The following is a 25,127-nucleotide window of genomic DNA, read 5'->3' as shown; positions in this document are numbered from 1 at the left end:
ATAAATTATTAATTTTCGTAAATAAAACTATTATATTATTTATAAAATATTAATTTTCGTAAATAAAACTATTCGTATCTTTACTGTTTGGATGTTACACTGTATTGTCAAAATAGTATCAGCTCATGTTTGAAGCTTTGCTGGGGTCCACATTAACAAAACATTATTTCAGCTAGTTCTAGATTTCTTTGTTTTTGCAAAAAATAAAACTGAATAATCTGGACTGTATATTTCTAATGACAGGTTCTAACCAAACGAGTTCAACGGCATTTCAGGGCAATTATTTCAGTAGTGAATAGCTCCAAGTGGGCCTGGCACGCGCTGATTTTGTTGTTATACACTTACGATCCACATTAGTTCATTTAAAAACAAACCAATCAGTTCACTCACCTGGTTGTTGAATCAATTATCAGATGTTGGTCCTAAATCACTTATACAAGCCAAAAACTATTATGTAATTGGCTTCCACTTTCATGCTGACAGTTTATTTAGCTTAGGGCACGCTATCTGATAAGCCTCCAATTAAAGCTGATGTAATATCAACTAATTTTACTGTTACTAGTTCACCATTTTATGGCATAAACGGCCTTTTTACAGAAACCATCATTAGCTTGTAGAATCAAATATAATTTTTAACGTTTCAACCGTTTTCGATCCCGCTAAGTGCAATTCGTTTATTAAATTCTTGCCTTATGTTTCTTCAACATGTTTAGTTCCATTTGGTCTTTTTAAGTAGTAGAAGAGGTAGAATATTTTTAAAAATGTATTTATTTAATCGCATGCTTAGTAATGTTGCGTCACAAAATTTGGTATCAGAAATTTTTGAAAGTACGATCGTCACGACTTTTTAACTAGTTTAGAGGTGTTTTTGTTTGATTAAATAAATTCTGGAAATTTGAACAAAAGGTATAACGCATATAAAAGACCGGATATTTGTACACTTAAATAATTTTTTTCTGAGTGTAGTTTTTTATAATTCTTTTCAGCTATTTTTTACCCTTGTTTACAGGTATTCTAATTAAAGTTGAAAGCAGAAAACTGCTTTTTAATAAAAAAAAGGTCATCTGCAAGTTCCATTTCTGGTCACAATTTCGGTGGGTTCAACTGACACTTTGAGGCGAAGTACTCAAAAAAGAAGTACATATTTGAACGTCTAATAGGGAAGATCTCTATGATTTTGCATGGATCTTGGGTGGAGATCACTGTTTTTGGAACAGGAAAGTGTTCTGTCCCCAACACGCTTTTTTGGTTGTCAGCTGTAAAAAAAATAAATAAACGATAAAAAAGGTCTTAGCATGAAATAATTATATTTTGATTCACCTTAAAACACAAGCTTTTACTCACCCACGCACTTGGTTTCTGAACCACTCCAAGTTCCGGTAATTAAACAGGTTTTATGCCCCGGACCCTGCAAAACGTAGCCAGGATCGCAGGTAATATCGCAGTGCAATTCATAAAACAGCGATTGTTGGTACCGTTTACAAAAGACTTTGCCGTTCCGGGGGTCCGGAGGTTGGCGACAATGGTCTTTGGGCGGCCAGGTCTGGTAAGTTTTTTTGTCTTTAGCCAACCAAGCCATTACGCAGTAGCATTCATGGGTACCTTAAAGATTGATGGCAGAGTTAATAGTCGCCAAAACTTTTCTTAGCATATTGGAAATGATTGCTCATAATTTTTGAATCCAATTTCCAAGTTTCCAAGTTACGCAGACACTTATACAAACCTTGCAGATTGCGGCACTTCTGCTCACAGCCCCCGTTGTGCCTGTACCCTTGCAGGGGGTATTATAATTTCAGTCAGAAGTTTGCAACGCAGTGAAGGAGACATCTCCGACCCTATAAAGTATATGTATTCTCGATCAGCATCACTAAGAGAGTCGATCTAGCCATGTCCGTCTGTCCGTCCTTCTGTCCGTCCGTTTCTACGCAAACTAGTCCCTCAGTTTTAAAGCTATCTACATGAAACATTCCCAAAAGTTGTCTTTCTCTTGCAGGTAGTATAAAAGTCGGAACGAGCCGGATCGGACGACTATAGCATATAGCTCCCATAGGAACAATGAAAAAATTTAACTTTTTAATTTTGTAATTTTTTTACAAATTCTTTATGATTAATTCATAATTTAACAGTTCAGAACTACGCTTTTTTATTTTATTAAAATCGGAAAACGATATCATATAGCTGCCATAGGAACTATCAAATAAGCTTCATATAGCTTTAATGTAAACATACACGCAAGTCAATCATAATTTTAATGTCTTCAAGAATATTTAATTTTTGGAATAGCTGCAAGGGTATATGAACTTTGGCTTGCCTGAAGTTTGCTTCCTTTCTTGTAATATAAAGTAAATAAAAAAGTATATTATACATTTTTGCAACGATAAGAATTATAAATGTCAAAATCTACTGCCGCACAATAAAAAGTTTTTGACCGGAAGGTTCGACTGAGGTTTGTTTTCTGTTCCCACTTACCTGTAGAAATCGTAAGGCATATTAGCAAGCTTAAAACATCTGTCGACAACCACATTCTAAAGTCGTTCAAACGTAGTTAAGGGAAGAAGCCGCACACTTTTCCAATTTTATAAACGAAGAAATAATAAATTAAATTTCTTTATTATTAATTAAAAAAATAAATTTTTTAGTTAAAGACATAAATAAAAACATGTGTTTTATTTTTTTTAACACAAAAAAAAGACATTTCAAATAGCAATTAAGTCAGTCACAAAGACAGTTTGTTAGATTTACAGATTCTAGAGACTTTAAATTATGGTACATTAAAAAAAAAAAACAAATTTTATTATATGTACAAAATTAAGACGCTCAATCATTCCAAATCAAAAGCGTTCCAACATTTCTACATAAAATACAATTGCTTCAACCTTCGACCCATATCAATAAAGCTTCAAAATTTCCCATCTATTGAGTATATATTGAACAACTGCTAGATTTTTATAATTACATGTGATAAATTTATTAACGCGAAAATACTATTTTTAAATTCCAAGTTATCGTTAGAACCAACGGTATAACCTGTAAGCTCAGAAGTATACTTACACACTTAAAAGTATAGAATATCAAATAGACAAAAGCAACTTAAGTTATTTTTATTAAAGATGTTTTTGATAAGGCTTTTAAAATCGTATTCACAACTAGAGGAGACAACTGAATACTTGAACATACGAAACGAGAATGGGAACTTAATTCCAAGCTACACTTGGAATTAGGTTGTATTTTTATACCCTTGCAGAGGGTATTATAATTTCAGTCAGAAGTTTGCAACGCAGTGAAGGAGACATTATAAAGTGTATATTTTCTTGATCAGTATCACTAGGAGAGTCGATCTAGCCATGTCCGTCTGTCCGTCCGTCTGTCCGTCCGTCTGTCCGTCCGTCTGTCCGTCCGTTTCTACGCAAACTAGTCTCTCAGTTATAAAGCTATCTGCATGAAACTTTCCCAAAAGTTGTCTTTCTATTGCAGGTAGTATATAAGTCGGATCAAGCCGGATCGGACGACTATAGCATATAGCTCCCATACGAACAATCGGAAAAATAAATAAAAACAAGAAAGGAAGCAAACTTCGGCAAGCCGAAGTTCATATACCCTTGCAGCTATTGCAAAAATTAAATATTAAAGAAGACATTAAAATTATGATTTACTTGCGTGTATGTTTAAAAGCATTGAAGCTATGATGATTTGCAGCTCAATTATTTTAGTTCCTATGATAGCTATATGATATTGTTTTCCAATTTTAATAAAATTAAAAGAGTAATTTTGAACTGTCTAATAATTAAATAATCAAATAGAATATCTAAAAAAAATACGAAATAAAAAAGTTAAATTTTTTAATAAATAAATAAAGTTAAAATTTTTAATAAAATATTTTTATTGTTCCCATGGGAGCTTTATGTTATAGTCGTCCGATTTTGATGAAATTTAAACCGTAATTCTAAAATATTTAACCATTACTATATGTCGAAGAACTAAAAAAAAAGTAAAAAACAGCAAAGTTTTAATTTTTTTTTATTTATTTTTTCGATTGTTCCTATGGGAGCTATATGCTATAGTCGTCCGATCGGCTCGTTACGACTTATATACCTGCAATAGAAAGACAACTTTTGGGAAAGTTTCATGCAGATAGCTTTAAAACTGAGGACAGACGGACGGAAAGACGGACATGGCTAGATCGACTCTGCTAGTGATGCTGATCAAGAATATATATACTTTATAGGGTCGGAAACGTCTCCTTCACTGCGTGGCAAACTTCTGACTGAAATTATAAGACCCTCTGCAAGGGTATAAACAAGAAAGGAAGCAAACTTCGGCAAGCCGAAGTTCATATATCCTTGCAGCTTTTGCAAAAATTAAATATTCTTGAAGACATTAAAATTATGATTGACTTGCGTGTATGTTTACATTGAACCTATTTGAAGCTTATTTGATAGTTCCTATGGCAGCTATATGATATCGTTTTCCGATTTTAATAAAATTAAAACTTTTTTGTACTTTTTTTTAGAACATTTTTATGATTAATTAATAATTTTACAGTTGAGAATTATGCTTTTAATTTTATTAAAATTGGAAAACGATATCATATAGCTGCATTAGGAGCTATCAAATAAGCTACAATGTAAACATACACGCAAGTCAATCATAATTTTAATGTTTTCAAGAATATTTAATTTTTGCAATTGCTGCAAGGGTATATGAACTTCGGCTTGCCGAAGTTTGCTTCCTTTCTTGTTTTATTTGTTTTTAAAAATTAAATTTTCTATAATTTGCTATCGGTATTTACTTCTTTCCAATAACATTCACATTTGTCTGTTTGCAACATTATGTCTTCTCTCATTTCGATAACTAAAGTCAGCATTTTAGTGGGCAGGGTTTCTGTTTTTGGGTTCTCTCTAAAAAAATTACAATTTCAAAATACAAATTATTGATATTTGAAAATTCGAAGTGCTGCTTGCTTTTAGCTATAATTCTGCAGATGGTACCAACTAAGCCCCGATTGTTTTCTGGGGGCATTAAATTAATAAGCTGAGGCACTTGAATAAAGCGATCTTTTTTGTTTTCTTCTAAAGTTGGCGATACAATATTGGATACTGTTTTTAGATCACTAATAAATGCCTAGATCTAGACCATACACACTTGTTAAACTGCGCTAAGGATAATTGGTATTTAATCTGAAGTAATAATACAAATGTTTTCAAAAGCCAAAGGTGAATTTTTTTAACAACTTTTGGTTTTATTAGTTATAATTTAAGAATTTTTAATACAACTTAGTAAAAATAAACTTGTACAAGTCCACTTTTTTAAATTAATTTTTGACATAGTACAATGTTTGTATGTTTATTTTTTTTATTTTAAATTTTTCTTTCTACTTGTTGCCATAGTCTACATTGTGGTAATCCTGTGGAATACAAAGATAACAAAAGTATTCTTAAATTCGCATAAAGTTTTTTTTTCGTTCTTTAAATAGTTGAGAATGGTTTCTGTCACAAATGCTTGGGAGTGGATGTGCATACAGATGATGCACAAACTAAGAATTCGTGTTTCGATGCCGATGCCGATGCGATGAACGCATGCGGCGATTCGATGGAGGGACTTTCTGCCGATTGCATCCCTGGGGTAAGTTTACCTTAAAAATCAGAAAAGAGTACATCAAATACGGGCATATTTAGGAGAGAACAACAAATTCGATTTTTTTGTCCTTAATTTTTACTTATATTGAGATTTGTCAATTCATACAAATTTAGTTGACAAGTTTTAATTATTTATTTTACTTTACAAGATAAATGCACTTTGCAGTACTGCATACAACTTTAATAGTCGTACATTCTTGAGGTGCAATAAATGGGTCGATTCCAAAGCACATTAAACCTAATTTAATTTTGAGGTTCTTAAAGTCAAAAAACCTATGACCCTGATTTAGAAAATGACACTCACAAATTTTTTCGACGTAATATTATTAATATAACATTATTCTTTGAAAAGTATGTTACAAAAAGATAAGCATTTACACTTAAAGAACGTTATCTTTCTAGAAAAAAAGCATTTTAAATTAAAGAACGTTATCTTTAACGCAAAATAAGCTTTCAATAAGCAAAATTGGTTAACCAGATCTAAAGAAAAAAATAGGCAGTAAAATATGTGAAAAACTTAAATTAACTTAGAAAATGGTATCATTAGCAACATTTTGAATGTTTTTTTCTAAATCGCAAGGTTTATATGCACCGGATAATCAAAATAAACTCCCGGAAGAATTTTGTCAACTTATATTTGTAAACCAGTGCAATTGAATGAAGATTTTTGAAAAGGACTAGTTTACTTAAAAGCGTTAGAAACTTTGGACGGCATTATCAACTCTTCTAATAATTTGGAAATGTCTCCTTCACTGTGTTCCAAACTTTCGACTTATATTGTAATACCCTATGCAAGGGTACACAAATTTAAAAATAGCTGTTTAAAACCTCTGGCCGAATACCCATTTAACTACACTAGCATGTACATAAATGGCAAGACCTTCAGGGGCTCGCACTTTTTACATTTTAAAAACCAGACTTACGGATTTCTCAGCAGGCACACGGATGGTTCCCCGATCCGGACAGACGATATAGTACTCTGAACCATCGTTGGACGTAAGTTGGGCTGGCTCGGACCTGGTTTCGGATTTATGGTCATATGTGATCGCTGACTGGAGAGCTGGACGATTGGGTCTTGCAGCTATAAATACATTAATTACACAGTTTGTAATATTAAATGTAATGGTGTAAATATGGGTCAACGTTTCATAGCTTGTGTTTAATACTTCTTTTAGGGCCGTTTTCGCATCATACCTTTACTTGAACTGGGAGGTATTCAAATAAAATTGAAAACGCAAAAAGGGGCTCTTGCTCGAAAGCGTTAAAAGCGCGAGCTTATCAATAAATATGTTAAAAATAATATATAAAAAAAATAACGTTTATATTTAAAAAATAATATTTTTAAACACATACGCTTTGATCTGGAGTCATATGGTGGCTCAGTAGTTGGGCTCTCAGTTTGATTGCTAGAGCTATTGCTAGAAGCAATTAGTAATGATATTAAAAAGCCGAATGCATTGGTTTGCTCCGGGGATTGCCATTCTGGTGTGCATTGAAGCTCGGATTTGATGGTCCAGCCCAAACCAAGCACGCAGGTTGTTTGTAAATGTCGGATAGGCACAAAGCCGGAATCACACTTCAATTGGCAATTGACTCCATTCTTGGATGGCCCTTTAGTGCAGATTTCCGGAGATATAACTCCATTATGAGCAGGTTTCAGAGCAGGACAGAGTTCAGCCCTCGGCCCGCTTGTCTGGAGAACACGCTTTTCTGGTAAAAAAAATATATATGAAAAGTATAAATAAGGCATTAGAATTCCCAAAATATGTCTTCGATTTAGTAAAAACCTTAAACCACTGACACTTTACTCACCCACGCATTTGGTTTCTGAACCATCCCACTTTCCGGAGTAATTACAGGTCCTGTGTCTCGGTCCCTGCAGGACATAGCCAACATTGCAGGTAATACCACAGTTCCATTTAACGAACTGCTTTTCAATGTGTCTCATACAACTAACATTGCCATTGCGAGGTTTCTGGAGTTGGCGACAGTTGTCTCTAGGTTTCAAATTAGTTTTCTGGCAAGTCCTTTTGTCCTTAGCCAACTTATAACCCGTGTCGCAGGAGCACGCATGGGTACCTAGAATATTGATGCAGATTTAAGTTATGAGTTTATAATCAAATTTACCTTCTGTAGCACATAGCTTGTTTTGAGTAATTTAAATGGATTGGTCATAATTTTGAATCAAAACAATTTTTTTTAGGTTCTATATACAAACCTTGCAGATTGAGGCACATCTGCTCACAGCTTCCGTTGTGCTCCAGACACTCGTCCACATCCTCGCAACTTTTGCCATCGTTCTTTAAGCGATATCCTTCGCGACAGGAACACTCACCGCCCTTGTCAGCCAAGCACATGTGATCGCAACCGTTCTTATTGGGCTCACAGGGATCCGTACAGGTGAAATTGTTACTAAGCATAAGACCTTGTGGGCACGAGCATTGATAGCTACCGTATGTATTCTGGCATTCGTGACTGCACATGTGTGTTCCATCCGTGCACTCGTTAACGTCCTGGCAACTGAGACCTTCGCTGCGGAAACCCAATGGGCACTTACAGGTGAAGTCCATCTCATCCTCACGGAGTAGACATGTTCCTGGCGAGCACCTCTCATGCCCCTTTCCCGTGGAGCAAAAGGATTTGTCCATCAGACAGGAATGCTGATCCTCGGATAATTTGTAACCCGAACACCCACATTTGTAATTTCCATTTGGGAGATACATTATCTGGTAGGTGCATCTTGTAACATTAACGAGGGAGGCATTTGTGGATTTGGCTGGGAATGTTTTTGCATCATCTTCTTTTATGGTTAAAGGTGCGGGAGTATGTAAGCCACTCAAGGCACAACTTTCCTTATCCTCGAGGAGATGATAACCCTCAGGGCAGTGACACCGGAAGGATCCTTTTGTATTCTCACACTTGTACTCACAGAAGCGATGGATTATACGCCCGGTTTGTGGGTCCTCATCCTCCAAAGCACATTCGTTGATGTCCTGACACTCGCTGCCATCGAAGGATAGCTGAAAACCTGGCTTGCATTTTATTGTGCCTGGGAAAACACCGTCGTCGTTCTGAATTGAAACACCTGTGTCTTCGAGTATGCCGTCCGTTGACGGAAGGCAGCGATAAGAACCAATAAGGTTCTCGCAGCCACCTTGACAGTCCCAAGACAAAGCGGAATCTTCACATTCATTAATGTCTGAAAAGAATACAATTCAAATATTTGACTTAAGATGTAAGTATATAGGTACATACCCACACAGGTTTTGCCATTAGATTCATCTATTCGATAACCAGTTTCACAGGTGCACACGAATTCTCCCGGCAGGTTGTTGCACACTTGCGCGCAACCTCCATTCGACTCCTCGCATTCGTCGACATCTGCAACATTATGATATTGTTTATAACTTTTTTAAATATACCTTAATCATTTCACTCACCTTTACAGCTGCTAAGATCGCTGGGATCCAGATAGTAACCCTCCCAGCACTCGCATTTGTTAGCGGATTTGTTACATTCATGGGCACAACCGCCATTATCATCCCCACAGTCCTAAAATGTAAAGGCATAGATATAGTGTTGCTACATGCCAATTTAGAAGTTAATACTTTAGTTACGCCTGGCCGCGTTCTGGCTTCATAGAAGGGAATAACTACGGGAGTACCCCTGAAAGGTTTTGAAGTCGCTGTAGAAATAAATAGGTAAAATTGGTACCGAAATAAAAAATAAAAAGAATAGAAGCTGGTTTCCGCAGGCCGAGGCTTTAATACCCTTGCGGTCATAGCGAAAATTAATGACAGCGCGAATATATCTGTACGGTAAATATGCTAGAGAAATGACTGGTTGATTATAAAGTCAAGTCAAAGATGAATCCGAAATAAGAGAAAACCTTTAAAGTAGGATGTTAGTTCATGATAAATACGAATATCTTCCGAAGTCAAACATATTTAAAAATTTTACACGTTTTTTCCTATGTCTGCTATAGTAGTCTTTTCAGCACACTCAGTATGCACAGTTAAATATATAAAATTATAATTTTTTGAGGTGTCTAAAAGTATGACGCAATAATTTTTAATTTGGTTCAGCTTGACTAATAATATTTTTGAGGCTCATTGACTTCTTACCAAATTATTTATTTGTATTATTTTGCGGAACATTGTTCTTGATCAAGTGGAAATAGACATGTCCGATGTTTATCCCTTTCAAAATAGTCTCTCAGTTTTAACTTTTCTCTTCATTTTAAAGATGTCTTGATAAAACATTCCCAAAAGTTTAATTTCTGTTGCGAAGACAATATAATTAGCAATATTAGGAGCAATCAAATCATTTATCGAAAAAAATTAAAATAAAATTGTTATAAAGTCCACTCATATAATATTTCATTTTTGTTATAGCTACAAGGGTATACAAACTTTGGCTAGACTAAATTTTGTTACTCTTTTTTGTTAACTTATTATATTATTACTAAGCATATGTCAAGATACGTAATATTATAAATTATGTTATTACAAGAAACAATTAATTTAAACGAAAACTTATTAGAAAGGTGGTTTTAGAATTTTGGTCACACTCACCTGAAGGAATTGCAACGCATATCAGCGCGCATACAATATATTTTGCCAGCCACATTCCTTATAGATCCTTAATAATCGTTTTCTTCACACCCTCCACACTCACTTCAGCAATCTTCTTTGGTTCAATTTTTTTCAAGGAAAAAATATAAACTGTTTGATTTTGGTTGCCTTAACATAGTTTTTATTGTGCTATGCATCTAGAGAGAAACAAACAAACATAAAATGTAGTCGGCTCTATTAACATACTTTTTTGTTTTGTAACAACTTTCATTTAATATTTACTACATTTTGTAAATTCAAATTAAAGAGAACGTTTAAACATTTCCGTTTCGGTTTCAATATTATTCTTGTCAAGAACGCACCGGTTTTGTCGTTGGTCGGCGCAAGACTGAGGCACCAATAGAAATTAGTGCCAGATATATATATAAGTTCTAAAAAATCATATATAAGAATATGTAGGAAACAAATAGCTCAATGATTGAATATTAAATATGTAGCGGTTAATAATATATATATATTTAGACTCCAGTTTTAAACTTGTTAACTTAAAAATCAATTGCTAAAATTGTACAAGCGCACGGGAACACAGTTTATACTTTACTTTACTTTTCTTCTTTCCGACAAGGCGAAAAACGTTAAATATGCGACTGTTATCTACCAGCAGTCGCTATGTCTTAACTTATCTCGTAATACTACCTGCAAGAAAGTGACGCAGAAAGTTTGATTAAAGGTTATAACAACTCACCTGCCAAAAATGTGAGCTGGGAAATGGCTGTTTGAATTATTTTTAGATTTGAACCTAAAGTTGACTAACCAAATTCTTTTTAATAAATTACTTTATGCCCTGTAGTGTAATAACTTACATTGCATCAATGCGTTAGAAGGAGAATTGAATTCTCTAAATAATTCATTTGATTACTTTAAAATTCGAATAAATGTTTCATCAAAAATAGCTATATTAACTTTCAATTAGCTTAATAAAAATTTAAGTTTATCGAAACTTTTGGCTGCGATTAAAAAACGAATGTGCAGATTCGTATGTTATGGCTTTCATTTTTTTGTGAGTTTTATATATGCAATCTATGACTTTAACTCAAACATAAATTTCGGCGGACATCGTTTTTAAATGTTTGAGAATTTATATCTACATATGCAGGCAAGGCTGGACAACTTTTTTGTCATCACGGCGTACAGAGAGCTCATAGTCGCTCCGCTCAACTATTACGTTCTTTCTTTTCAATTCAGATCAAATTTCAATACACTTTAAAAAGGAAAACAAACCTCAGAAAATTCAATTTTGTGCTGCCAGTCATTCTACTGAAAAATGTCTTATTTAAATGTTTTTTTAACGCGAGATCATAATAGCTCATCCCTTCCCATTTCTTGAAATTGTTTGCTTAAATCACAACTAAACATTGCACACAAGGCCAGATTGCCTTTTTTTGGCAAAAACCCAACAAGCTATTAAAAATTGTGGAGCCAACGTGGCAATTTTCCGAGATTTTAAGTACGGATGATTGAACAGCTGTTCATTGTATACATTTTGGAAATATATTTGAAAATGTTGTAGCCGATGTGAGCCAATACCTTGAGTTTTTTTCAATCGGGAAGCTATATTACACAGTGACATATGAAACTCATCCATATTGGTCGTGCTGTTTTATTTTAAATTTATTAAAGTTTTTATTTTAAAAATTAAAAATATGAGCTAATTTCTATTACCCTTGCAGAGGGTATTAAGACATTTCCAAGCCTATAGAGTATATATATTGTTGATCAGCATTACCAGGGGAGTTGATCTAGCTGTCACTTCGCTTTAACGCAAGTTTCACTCTTAACAAAAAGGAAAGCCAACTTCGGCAAGCCGAAGTTCATATACCCTTGCAGCTATTGCATTAATTAAATACTTTTGAAAACATTTAAATTATGATTTAATTGAGTATGTGCTAAAAAAAAACATTGAAACTATGATGATTTGCAGCTCAATTATTAGATAGTTATTTTATATATTTTTATTATTTCTATGGGAGCTATATGCTATAGACGTCCGATTTTGATAAAATTTATACCATAATTCTGAAATAATTAAACATTGCTATATGTCGAAGAACTAAACAAAAAATTAAAAACAGAAAAGTTATAATTTTTTTTCATTTAATTTTCCGATTGTTCCTATGGGAGCTATATGCTATAGTCATCCGATTTTGATGAAATTAAAACCGTAATTCTGAAATATTAAACCATTACTATATCTCGAAGAACTAAACAAAAAATTAAAAAACAGCAAAGTTATAATTTTTTTTCATTTATTTTTCCGATTGTTCCTATGGGAGCTATATGCTATAGTCGTCCGATTTTGATGAAATTAAAAACGTAAATCGGAAATATTTTACCATTACTATATGTCGAAGAACTAAACAAAAAATTAAAAAACAGCAAAGTTATAATTTTTTTTCATTTATTTTTCCGATTGTTCCTATGGGAGCTATATGCTATAGTCGTCCGATCCGGCTCGTTCCGACTTATATACTACCTGCAATAGAAAGACAACTTTTGGGAAAGTTTCATGCAGATAGCTTTAAAACTGAGAGACTAGTTTGCATATAAACGGACGGACAGACGGACGGACAGACGGACATGGCTAGATCGACTCTGCTAGTGATAGGGTCGGAAACGTCTCCTTCACTGCGTTGCAAACTTCTGACTGAAATTATAATACCCTCTGCAAGGGTATAAAAATGTATACCCGAACGCCCTAAAAAAAATCCAAAGGCAATCTGCCATAAATTTATGGGTTGTTATCGTTTTTAGAAAATTATTTTTACGTGTGCAGTCTCTCAGTTTTAAGGATAAATGTAAGAAACTTTTCCAAAACGAGCCATATCAGACGAAATCAAAATAGCTTTATAGTTTTTAAACATATAGGCATAGAATAAGAGAAATAAAATAATACCTAATGTTTGTAATTGCTACAAGGGTATATTAACTTCGGCTTGTCTAAGTTTGCTTCAAGCTGACATAAAATAAAAAAACCCTCAATCTCAAAGCAAATGCGCCACTACATTCGCTCGATAAATTGTAAATTGTTTTAATTAAACAAAATTAAATACAAAACCACGTAGGTGTGTTTCACTCTCCGCACTCTTTCACTTATTTGGTCAGTCGAGCAAACTTGTTATTGTATCCATATATAAAGTTAAATAGCTCAGCCTAGATGTTTGCTCCCGAACATCCATTCGAATGCAATGGTTCCCATTGTCTGGCACTCGATAGCTCACAATTTGATTGACAAATTGATTTTCATCCACACAACTTTAAACGTTTGAAGGTTACACATAATTGACCATTTCATTGATTCGAGGATTGACAGACAATTGGGCGGGCAGCTAATCGCTCGGTATTATCTTTAATCTATTTCAAACGAATTCAGAATAGTTATCGTGGGAGTGTTTGTGCAAATATTTTGTTTAACAAATTATACTTACTTTTATTTTTACAAAGTATTTGAATGCACCAAAAAACGATTTCAAAGGCCTTTAAAGTCAAAAATCATCAAGAAAAAATTTTCTTCGCCTTTATCAATTATTGTATTTTGTTCCATGCGGATAATAGGTAATGTCTTAAGCTGATTTCCAATTGTTGTTTATAATTCAACATTTGTTATATTTTTATACCCTTGCATACCCTTAATATTAGTCAAAAGTTTGCAACGCAGTGAGGAAACTTTTCCCAACCTATAAAAATGGATCTATTTTTATATTTTTATATTTCTTCAGTTTTTAATTTCCGGAAATAATTAGTTCAAAGTATTATAATACAAAAAAAGGTTTTATCATGTTCTTAACTCGGTCCTACCAGAAGGTGTTGGTTTTACTACGTTCACAATAACATAACTGATTAAGGTGACAACAAAAATAGAGTGCATCGAAAAGTTATCGAGTCAGCCCATTTGTAAGCTTTTAATGGAAAGTCTGAAATTTGTATACCCTTGCAGAGGGTATTATAATTTCAGTCAGAAGTTTGCAACGCAGTTAAGGAGACATCTCCGACCTTATAAAGTATATATATTCTTGATCACCATCACTAGGAGAGTCGATCTAGCCATGTCCGTCTGTCCGTCCGTCTGTCCGTCTGTTGCAGGTAGTAAATAAGTCGGAACGAGCCGGATCGGACGACTATAGCATATAGCTCCCATAGGAACAATCGGAAAAATAAATTTAAACAAATTATAACTTTTCTATTTTTAAATTTTTTTTTTAGTTCTTCGACACATAGTAATGGTTAATTATTTCAGAATTACGATTTAAATTTCATCAAAATCGGACGACTATAGCATACAGCTCCCATAGGAACAATCATAAAAATAAATAAAAAAAAATTATAACTTTGGTGTTTTTTAATTTTTTTTTTAGTGCTTCGAGATATAGTAATGGTTGAATATTTCAGAATTCTGGTTTAAATTTCATCAAAATCGGACGACTATAGCATATAGCTCCCATAGGAACAATCATAAAAATAAATAAAAAAAAATAATAACTTTGGTGTTTTTTAATTTTTTTTTAGTGCTTCGAGATATAGTATTGGTTAAATATTTCAGAATTATGGTTTAAATTTCATCAAAATCGGACGACTATAGCATTTAGCTCCCATAGGAACAATCGTATAGCTGGCATAGGAACTATCGAATAACTAAGCTGAAAATCATCATAGCTTCAATGTTTTTAAACATACACGCAAGTAAATCATAATTTTAACGTTTTCAAGAGTATTTAGTTTTTGAAATAGCTGCAAGGGTATATGAACTTCGGCACGCCGAAGTTTGCTTCCTTTCTTGTTTATCTATCAGTTAATGTTCTGCCTCAATTTGCCCTTCAATTTCGCGGAAAACAATGACGCTGAAAACCAATAAGAAAATTGACAACGGTAAAATGATTCGCTTGACTAACTTTGTGTCGCTGACCAATTGTTGTTTTTTTTTTTATTACATAAAACACATTTTTATAAAAAACCTATATTAACGATTTTCTTCTTTCTTTTTTCTTTCTTTTCGGGTCTTTTAGTTTCATAACATTTTTTACTAATCATCATTTGTAAATTATTTAAGCCATAAAAATGTATATTGTATTCCTGAGAAAATATGTAACAGGTAGAAGAAAGCGTTTCCGACCCTCTATATTATATATTCTCTTGAACAGGATGAATAGCCGAATGCCATTTTAGAAGTCATGAGCATTATTGTAAACTTACTGGCAATTGGCACAACCTTAAACTCGATTATTTATTTTGAAATAAGTAAGGGGTATTTCTTCTTGGTTAAACATTTTTTAGTTTGATTTCGCATTATACATTGTTAAAGTGATATGCCAGAGACCAAATGAATCCTCAATTAAACAAAAAAACAACAACGATTTCGGGCCATTTGACACTAAACAAACACCCGTTTTTTCCTTGAGGGGTCAACGCTAGCTTTATGAAGAGTTGTGTCTAGCGGTTTTGGAACATGTCGACTCGGTTGAAGATAACATAAATTCTTTATAGATTTTTATATGGGTATACACTCGCACAATGAATATTAAAAATTTTCCGTCCAACTGTGGACCAGAAAAACATTAAATTCTTTTAATTTGTTTGACCTTAAGCCGACACAAAATCCAACAGTGGAAAAAAAGAAGGAAAAGAAATGCTCGAAAATTAAATTAAAGTTACTTTTAAAATACATACAAATATGTTTTAGGACAATATATCCAAATATTTTACTATTCGAATTTTTGAACCACTGCAAAAGTGACCACAATTTGGCTTTTAAAATTAACTAAACCTTTTCTTTAAATGTTGATTATTAAAAAAATAACAAAGATCCTTTTTTGATTTTATCTTCAAACTTTTTTCATTTTTTGTCTAAAATAATTTTTGACACTATGAAACTTACTCAGAAATTTAAAATACGCCATGTAAAAAATTGGAATTATTGTTGATTACGGATTCAAATAGTCGAATGTGCGCACAAAAACATCAGAGTCTGAACACTTGAAAGGCTAAAAATAGAGTGAATGGCTGGGTCTACCCAGTGGAGCAAGACTTCGCCAACGATACTTACTTAAACCATAAAAACCAAATCATCTGTCGCTCAGCTTGTGGCTGATATATAATTAAAATAAACTGCGTTAAAATCAAAAGTAACTTTGTTTAATCTAGTAATTTTTACTTTTATTAAAATATTTAAATATAAAATCATGAAATTAATATGCTATGTGATTTTATTTTAATATTAATTTCATTTGTACAGCAAAAAAAAAAAAATATTTTTTTAGTTATATTTTCTTACTGTGAATTTGAAATTATAGGTTTTTTTGATAAAGAACAACGAAATATTAAACAAAATTATTTTCAAGTTCACTAATGAGAAGTTTTTTTTTATATTTTACCATTATGCTGTTACGTCTTGCCAAGCTCTTACGAATTTCGACTTTTTATTAATAATTTAAATTTGGTTCATTCCAAACCATTTTCCATGAGCAGCTTCGGTGTCTGGGCATCACTGGCAGATATGTTGCTCAATAATGTTTTAATTGCCTTTGCAACGGCTTATTTAAAACAAATGTTAAATATTCGAATTTATAAAACAAATTACATCAAAACTAATAGACTTTAATTAATTCTACATTTTTACAGTTGAGCGGTTAATTAATGGAATATTACAATTTAATGGGAATCCGCTCAACTGTAAAATTGTCTAACTCAATAAATGCTACTCGATTCGTTGTAATTTGTTTTTATAATTAAACGCATGCCAATCGCTCTCCCGTTTAAAAAGAGTTGTATATTGTTTCTACGTTTTAAAATAAAAATCTTGTGGGCGTGCGAATTCGCTCTACCCTCGTTATTTTGTTTCTAGATTAGTTTTCCCAACCCGGTTAGAGAGGGTTGCTTTCCGTGTAGGATTATGCTCAAAGCGGTTGTCGTGTATTGAACCATTTACATTTTAGCCTAACCTTAGTTGGAAAATTGTGGAAGCCGCTCGAGGGCGTGGTGTCCACACTTATGTGTCTAGGTATAAATATGGTATAGAGCTAAAGATATAATATATGAGCGGAGACTTTTGCCTCGCAAGTCGGTGACTTTTTGTTTCGTCCGAGTCTTGAATCAATTAATTTTGACATTTTACTGGGCATTGTTTCAGCTTTGAGTTGGGCACATCCGCTGACGCTTGGGGAACGGAAAGAAACCACTTCCAAATAAGACAGTATGAATTCATTATTAATAAATTAAACTTTTATTTTATTTAACTAAACAAATGTTGCTTTGTTAATTACAAAAAGAGTCCAATTCTAGTCTTAGAATTATGTGCAATAATTTTGTCTCTTAATTTTTGCTCCAACAGAAAATAACTAAGAACAAAACACGGAATTACGATGCTAAAGACTTGGGTTAATTCTTGATGCTTAGATACGCGGGACCCACTTGGCGGACGTATACACTCCGCTCGTTGCTCAAATACGGCGGACACTTGACGGTGAGTATGCCATCGGATGACAGTTCCGATCGGACATCGTTGGGATAGTATCCTCGTGGCAGGACGAACCGTTTGACGATGTGGCGACCAACGAAGGTGTCGCCATCCCGTCGTTTCTCGTGCTTGGCCTCCACGACCACTGTGTCCCCCGTTGTTTTCACGGTAATCTCGTACGGCTTGAACAGGTGCACATCCACGTTGGCCTCAAAGCCATCCTTGCCTACAATAACCCGACTGAGATCGGGTGCGGATCCAACGCGAGACAACGACCGCTTCCAGTAGGGCAAATCCCAGTCGTTCAAGTCCCAATCGCGCCAAAGGCGACGACGGTAATCCCAGTAATCCCAATCCGTGTTGTTTGTAGCCGGCACCAGAGCCATTGCGGAAACTATGAAACTTAATTCCTCGAACAGGACGAACAGCAACGCAAGATCGATTTTACTTTTCACTAATCGCGTTCTCTAATTGACGTCCACTCGCGTTTTCTCCTCTGAGCAAATTAAACTTGCCATCGCCAGTAGCCGTCGCTTTTATAGCCGTAAGCTTCGCCCAGTGGGTTCACCTCAGCTCAGCTCGGCGAGATTCTAGTCTAGAGCCAATGACAATTGTGACGTAGTAGCCACACGGCGCACAAAAACGGTTGCAACAATCCATTCTCCTTTAAATCTGGATTTTAAACACTCCCTTCTGCTTTACATTATTTAACCCAGCAAAGGAAGACTAAAGACTAGCTAGATGCAAATGTAAAAATTTATTTTTTTTAATTTTCGATACATGATCATTTTAATTATTTCCAATTCAACTTAAATAATCCTCAACTCTGTTTTTTTCACTGCAGCATTAGTTAACGCTGATGTTTTTCGATTGTTTATCTTGGCGCATTGACTGTGCTTTTGCTGTTTCTATTCTGAAAGGGGCTGAACGCCGCTGTGGGTCGAAAATGTCTCTTTGCCGTCAATGGCAATGCTTCGATTTGAATGTCATTTCCTTGAGGCGCTGTTAGATCTTATGTTGGGTGGGTTTCAAGGCAGATTTGCTTCCGTAATAGGGTTGTTTTTCTATCGTTTGCTTTAAAAAAAATGGTATGATTTAATAAAATCATTATAAAAATGAGGTTTTCGTTCGTGAACTTTTAATCAAAAAACATAATTTTAAAGATAAAACAGATATATTTGTTGATTTTCTCTTTATTTCGGCAATTTCCAAAACTGACCTTCCTTATTTGTTTTTATTTTTCCCTTTCTTTCGACAAACTATTCTCCCATGTCATCAACGCCTTAAAAACTATAATGGCAGCTTGCCAAAATGTTTGCTTAGCTTCGGTTTTTTTGAGTTAATTACACGGCGTTTCCGCCAGAAAATTAAAAAAATCAAAACAGCAAACCCAAAACAAATCCAAATTAAAACAAAGACATTTCTTTGGCGGAAATCCGAAAAACGCTTCATTCTTTTCACTTTTTGACCAAATTTGGGTTCGATTTTTAAGCCAATGCTATTTCAATTTATGTCGCTGCAAGATACACATCAGCAGAGATATGGTGCTTACAGATACAATCTACATAAAGGGTGTGGGTTGAGTTTGCCATGACAAAAGGGCAATTTGTGAAATTTTTGACGATTTTGCAGAACAGATAAGTCTGTGAAAACAGCAAACACATATACGAACATGCTCTGAAAACATCGCGACATCAACGGCACATTTATGGGCCTGACCTGCCTTCCTCTCGTTATAAAACCCGTGCCCATGACAGAACAAAATCATCGACTTGGATTGGGGTTGGCCCACCGCGTTTGTAATTGTAAATTGTTGTTTTAGCCGGCTCTGTTGTTATTGCCGTTGCTGCAAATGATTTTGCGTGTATTTTATAATAATTATAACAAGCTTCGCAGCAATTTAGATGCCATTTGAGCTCGTATTTGTACATAAGGTAATTTACAATCGGCAGAGTTCAATGAGTTTGTGTTGTAGCTTAGTAAGCCTGAAACAGTCGGTGGTATACAAATTGAATCAGAGAATATATTAATTATTTAATTAAAGTATAATTAAAGTATGTGAAATAATAGATCGATTTTCAGCAACTGAGAATTTCTAATAATCAATCTGTATACGTTTACATGGCATAGCAAAAACTAAAAAATAACTATAAGTATTCTTTTAATCAAAACTATTAAAAAAAGAACGATGAGGAAACTCAAAAATATATCTATAACTCAATGATTCACAATCATCTAAAAATCAAATGAAAGTCAAAGCAAACATAAAAGTGCAATTAAAAAAAAAATAATAATGATTTTTATATCATTTAATATAAAATATTTAAAAGTATAAAATTTTCATGTGAAAATATTATTTAAATTATTTAAACGACTAAAGTTAGTCACTACTGTAGTTTATCTCCTTGCTTACAATTTTCTATAAGTTTGTTTGTGTTAGACAAGAGAGAATTTCTCGTTTGAAAATCAATTAAAACGCCGCAGCTGCTGCATCAACAATACATTTGCAATTAAACCTGAACAAAGCCATCAACTAATTTGCTTGATTTTATGGCAATTTATTATGAAAATCAGAATTAATTCCACGCGGGTGTGGGTTGTGTACAACTTTCTTTGGGACCGCCTGTGCGGTGTATTATCTAAGAGATGACTTTCTATAATCGTATATCTCATTAGCATAGCGGGCTACACACACCCACTTTGGCCTGCAGCTCATTCGAATCTGCAAAGTACATATGTCACCACCCCCTTTTTAAAAGTTTATCGTCAGAAATATGTAGATAGCTTGACACAAGAACACGGAAAAGAAAGGTTGTCACTTGAAGTAACGACGGTGTGAATAAGTTCATCTCAACACAGCGTGGACAATTCATTCAAATATTGATTCAGAAGAGAACGCATTTCAGCGTTCGACCAAATTGATATTGAAAAAATATGGCCTGAGTCCAAAAGATTAAAACAGATTTAGGTGATTTACACGACGGATTTAATCTAAATTAAACTCAGAAACATTTTTCTAAAAGCAAAGGTTTTATAATGTTTAATAAAGAAATTACGTCATAAGTGTAAAATATTCAGAAACCACTTTTAACAAAATTCATAGGTAATACTTGTAAATTACTTACAAATTCTGTTTTATTTCCAATAAGCCCAATAATATGCTAAGACTTTTTAATTGTAAACAGGATGGACAATCTTTTAAACGCTTTTTCAGAAGTATATTCTAAAAACTTTAGTCTTGTATTTGTATTAGGAATATAATTAGCCAACAAAGACATATGGTTAGTTTCAGTTAACACGTACCCCATAAAAATCAACGAAGTATTAAGCAATCCAATGAAATCATTTCCCCCAACAGGCTGAAAGTGTGCTACAAAAGTTTGACGTATGCGTAATACCAGTAGTTAACAACGGCCGACAAAATGGCAAGCAAATTAAGTCAAAGAAATCAATAAGGTGCACCGCTCACGTGCAAATAAAGTCGCTGGGCGGTGAAGTCGGGTGTAACAATAAATGGCCACCAAGACACTAAACATTCAGCCGCAAAAGGGCACCATTCAGGTGCAGGTGCAGTCGACCTGGCCAACAGGCCACTGCAATGCGACGCCCGCCAAGGGAAAATGGGGAAAAAACACAAAGCACTGGCGAAACGAAAGCAAAAGTTCAAGTCGAAGAAAAAGACAGGACAGCGAGGAGCGAGCAAAGCTTAAAACTGTAATTGGCCATGCGAAGTGAACACTGCAGGTCGCAAGTTGCAAGTTGCCGGCTCCAGACCCAGAGAAGGAGCTCCCAAAAAGGCAACCACAATAATAGCTGCCACAACAGAACCCAAAAACTGGCAAAGTTTTCCCAAAGAAAACTCGTTGAATAGCACAGCATGAAGCTGAAATCAAAGTCGAACCTGATATACGCTTAGTAAAAGAGAAAGAATTTATGGATGAGAATTTTGTTAAACGTCCATTTTAAAATTGAGTTAAATAATTAAATTCCAGCCAGTTTATAATCTTATCTTAAATCAACCAAATATATCAACAAATTCTGACAGAACATTTTTTTTTATTTACTCAAATAAATATATTACAGAATGCATCAATCCATAAAAGTAAAAACAAATTTTTCCAAGTTTGCTTCCTTTCTTGATTTTTTACATATTTTTTTAAAACCGTATTTCTGAGATATTTAACCTTTCTACATCTAAAATAATATTTTTAAGAAATTGAAAGTTAGCTATTGTTTATATGGGAGCTAATGATTTAGTCGTCCGGTACGACTCGTTCCGACTTATATACCACCTGCAATAGAAGGACAACTTTTTGAGAAATGTAATGCAGAACGCTTGAAAACTGATACCCTAGAAATAAAAAACTGGAAAATATGTTGTTTTTGTACACTCATAATCTTAAAAAATTATATAAACTGCTTGAATACATTTTTTTCGGGTGTAAATGGAACAATGACTTGTATTAAAAAATATATTCGCAACGCTTAAAATGCCCGACATGATTCGTTTGCTTCTAGATAGTAATCATACCCAGAGGCAACCTTCAACCAAGTCCAGAAATGCAACTACATTTCCTAACTCGCCCATTATGCCGCCAGTCTCGCCCACCGAAGGCTAAGGCTTGCCATTTCGTCCTGGCGCTGCACTTGTTTGCATACGAATGAGGGATTTATTTATAGCAGTGCGGGCAGGTCTCTGGAGGATTGAGAATTGAGGAGGTGGCAGCCCGAAGGCGAGCAAGCAACGTTTGGCCCGGCCTATTATTCTATTTTTGTTTTGTGCTATTGAACCCAATAGACGTGCTGGCTAAACAACGCCAAACACCGAAATGGAAAGTGGACATGATGGGTTGGCATATACTTTTTTTTTTTAAAGGCTAGGATCTGCCCACTGTATTTGCCCACTGCAGTTTTTTAAAATTCCAAGACGAACCTTATGACGACACATCCTTGGGCAAGATGCACACGGCTTAAGGACACTTTATACCAGCACTTTCGCGTCATCATGAGTCACCAAAGGTCAGCGTTTACAATACAAAAACTCGCATACTTGCACTTGAAAATTTTGTAAATGCCTTCGGACAGTTTTGAGTGTCAGTTGGCGAAAAAGCGGCAAGACAGTAAAATTAATGTAAGTGACAAGTGTTGTGTGAAGGACGCATTATGACCTTGCATTTCCGGCTACCAGGGTCAAAATGAAATAAAAGTTTTGTTGGCAATGAAAACGGTTTTTAATAAATGTCAACATATTACCAAAAAATAAACATTTTAAATTAAATCAAATTCAAAAAATCTGGCTGAAGCTTGTAACTGGAAAAGGAAATGAAACTCATTTAGCGAAATCCCTATTCCGCATTGATTACAAATATAAAAGTCCTTAAAATTAAAATAAAATATTTTCTAACTTTTAATTAAAAAGTACAATAATATTCAAAATAATTCAATTTTGCTCAAAATGTAACAAAAACGAAAACTAACGACTTTGATATTTTTAACGATTTTTAATAACTATTAAAATGCATCTATATAGCCACTTCAAAACAATCTAAATTATAAGATTTTCAGACTTTCTCACTAGGTCATTTTAATTTCTACAAAAAAACAATAATTAAAAAATTACTTTTGACAAAATGTATTCAATAGAATAATTGTCTAGAAAGCCGCCAAAAATAAAACACCTTCGTACTTATAGATATTTTCCCATATTTATTTATTGAATCTCAAGTTGAATGCGATTTTGCTGAAATCTTGTATCGGAATGATATGCGTTGAGTGTTTTGTTCGTTGATAAAGTATGTAGTTACGACAATTTTCTTTTGCAATGCAATGATCGTGTTCTAAGGAACGTCTTAATTACTTTGGTTATAATTGTTAGATGAGTGATGCCGAAGTTGGCCTTTGTTAAAATGCTTTTCCATCTAGATAAAGGTGTTTTAAGAGCATATGTCCAAACTGTAGCTAGGTAGTTTTTATAAACATTTTTCTTGTGACATATTTGTAATGTCGGTTTGGAGCTCTTATGTGTTACATTTATCCGAGAGATATGATGCTGACTTTTGACTTTATATTTTGTGTTGCGGTAAAGCTATGAGTTTTGCGATATACATAGATATATTTATCGTGTTTTTTTTAATGTTTTGATTCTAAACTCTGAAAAGTGCAAACAGTGTGACTACATATACTAAACATATATATTATATATAAATTGTTCATCTTGATAAGTTGTAAATACATTTGAAATATTTTATTTTCAACATTTAGAATACATTTAGAACACGCAAGAGAATATCTGACTACAAAACTATAAATATATATTTGTTCTGTTATTTCTGTGTTCCAGCATTTAACTAGACACAAGCCCCTCCAAACTTTTTCGTTTGCAATTCTGCTACAAAATCTTTTTTGCGTTTCCTTTTTCTGTTTTGCTTTTTTGCTAATTTGAAATTGGGACCAAGGTCTTCTGTGTGCTGGTCCTTAGCCGTAGTTTGCTATTGACTTGTTTACAGTCCCCGAAAAAAGAAAATTGAAAACATGTTTCACTTTTCATACGGCCCACTACACTCACCTCCCACCCTTTTAGCACAAACACTTGCCGACATTGTGAAAAGTTTCCCCAGCTTACTGAAAATGTTCCTTTTATTTTTTGCTAACATTTTCTGTTAGCTGGGAAAAATAAGAGAAAACAAAACTTTCCTGTGTTTGTGAGAAAATGAAACATTACTATTGGTTTATTTTTGTGTTTGTGTATGAGTGTCAGAAGACCTATTAAATTAGCCCGCATATTTTTTTGCTTAAAACAGCTAACAGCTTTTATAAAATTGTGAGGAATTTCAAGCTCAACCAATACCTTTTAAATCGGTCTAATAACAGAAAAACTTGCGTTATCAAAATAAGAAAGGTGTTTATAAAAGTTTCCCTGAAAGTATTGAACTCCATTAAAAAAAATGACCTTAAATAAAATGGAATCATAAGAATTGCCTAGAAGGTTTTAGTTCAGCTCAAAATTCCTTTCCTTGATTTAATCAAACTTTCCCAGTATTAATATAATATCCATATATAATTTATATCTTTTGTTTGGTATCAAAAATTGTATAAAAAATTGTTGCTTAACAAATTCTTGAGATCTTCTTATTTTGGTAAAAATCTGGCTTTAAAAATTGTGTGTTTGGTTTTGCAAAATTTTTTCGGTGTTGGTTGAATAGTTTTTCTTTATTTAAGTTCTATATTTTGAATACACTTAACCGCTTATAATATTTTTGGATTTAAGCTTCGCTTTGCTTTTGGCCTGTAGTTGCTTGCAAAATGTGGTTACGTAATGTTTGCACTGGGAAACCAAAAAAAAAAACGGGGACTTAGAAAAAACAATATTTGTTAAAAAGGAAATTTTCTGAGTACCAGGTCCTTAATGAA

General features: G+C 33.8%; 2 protein-coding genes across 6 annotated transcripts in view; both read right to left on the bottom strand.

The window, feature by feature from the left end:
* Positions 1–787: 787 nt before the first annotated feature.
* LOC128258827 (signal peptide, CUB and EGF-like domain-containing protein 1) overlaps positions 788–25,127 on the bottom strand; it is a 51,477-nt gene continuing 27,137 nt past the window's right edge. The window contains exons 1-10 of one of the 5 annotated variants that reach the window (XM_052990731.1): positions 16,140–16,220; positions 10,211–10,407; positions 9,245–9,321; positions 9,077–9,188; positions 8,892–9,017; positions 7,855–8,835; positions 7,449–7,715; positions 6,990–7,346; positions 6,560–6,717; positions 5,356–5,632 (exon numbers count right to left, since the gene is read on the bottom strand). In XM_052990731.1, the coding sequence (XP_052846691.1) occupies positions 5,534–5,632; positions 6,560–6,717; positions 6,990–7,346; positions 7,449–7,715; positions 7,855–8,835; positions 8,892–9,017; positions 9,077–9,188; positions 9,245–9,321; positions 10,211–10,265 (2,232 nt within the window). In that variant the 5' untranslated portion in view covers positions 10,266–10,407; positions 16,140–16,220 and the 3' untranslated portion in view covers positions 5,356–5,533. Of the gene's footprint in view, positions 1,257–1,344; positions 1,603–1,723; positions 1,765–5,355; positions 5,633–6,559; positions 6,718–6,989; positions 7,347–7,448; positions 7,716–7,854; positions 8,836–8,891; positions 9,018–9,076; positions 9,189–9,244; positions 9,322–10,210; positions 10,408–16,139; positions 16,221–25,127 lie in introns of those variants that run through there. The other 4 variants (XM_052990730.1, XM_052990732.1, XM_052990734.1 and 1 more) reach the window with 4 other exon arrangements.
* LOC128258836 (heat shock protein 27) lies at positions 17,461–18,238 on the bottom strand. Its single transcript, XM_052990765.1, has one exon. The coding sequence runs from the start codon at positions 18,101–18,103 to the stop codon at positions 17,639–17,641; it is 465 nt and encodes a 154-aa protein (XP_052846725.1). The 5' UTR covers positions 18,104–18,238; the 3' UTR covers positions 17,461–17,638.

The sequence above is a fragment of the Drosophila gunungcola genome, assembly GCF_025200985.1.
Source record: "Drosophila gunungcola strain Sukarami chromosome 3L unlocalized genomic scaffold, Dgunungcola_SK_2 000003F, whole genome shotgun sequence".
Taxonomy (NCBI): domain Eukaryota; kingdom Metazoa; phylum Arthropoda; class Insecta; order Diptera; family Drosophilidae; genus Drosophila; species Drosophila gunungcola.
The sequence above is the reverse complement of the archived record's forward strand: the minus strand, read 5'-3'. Positions and strand labels throughout refer to the sequence as shown.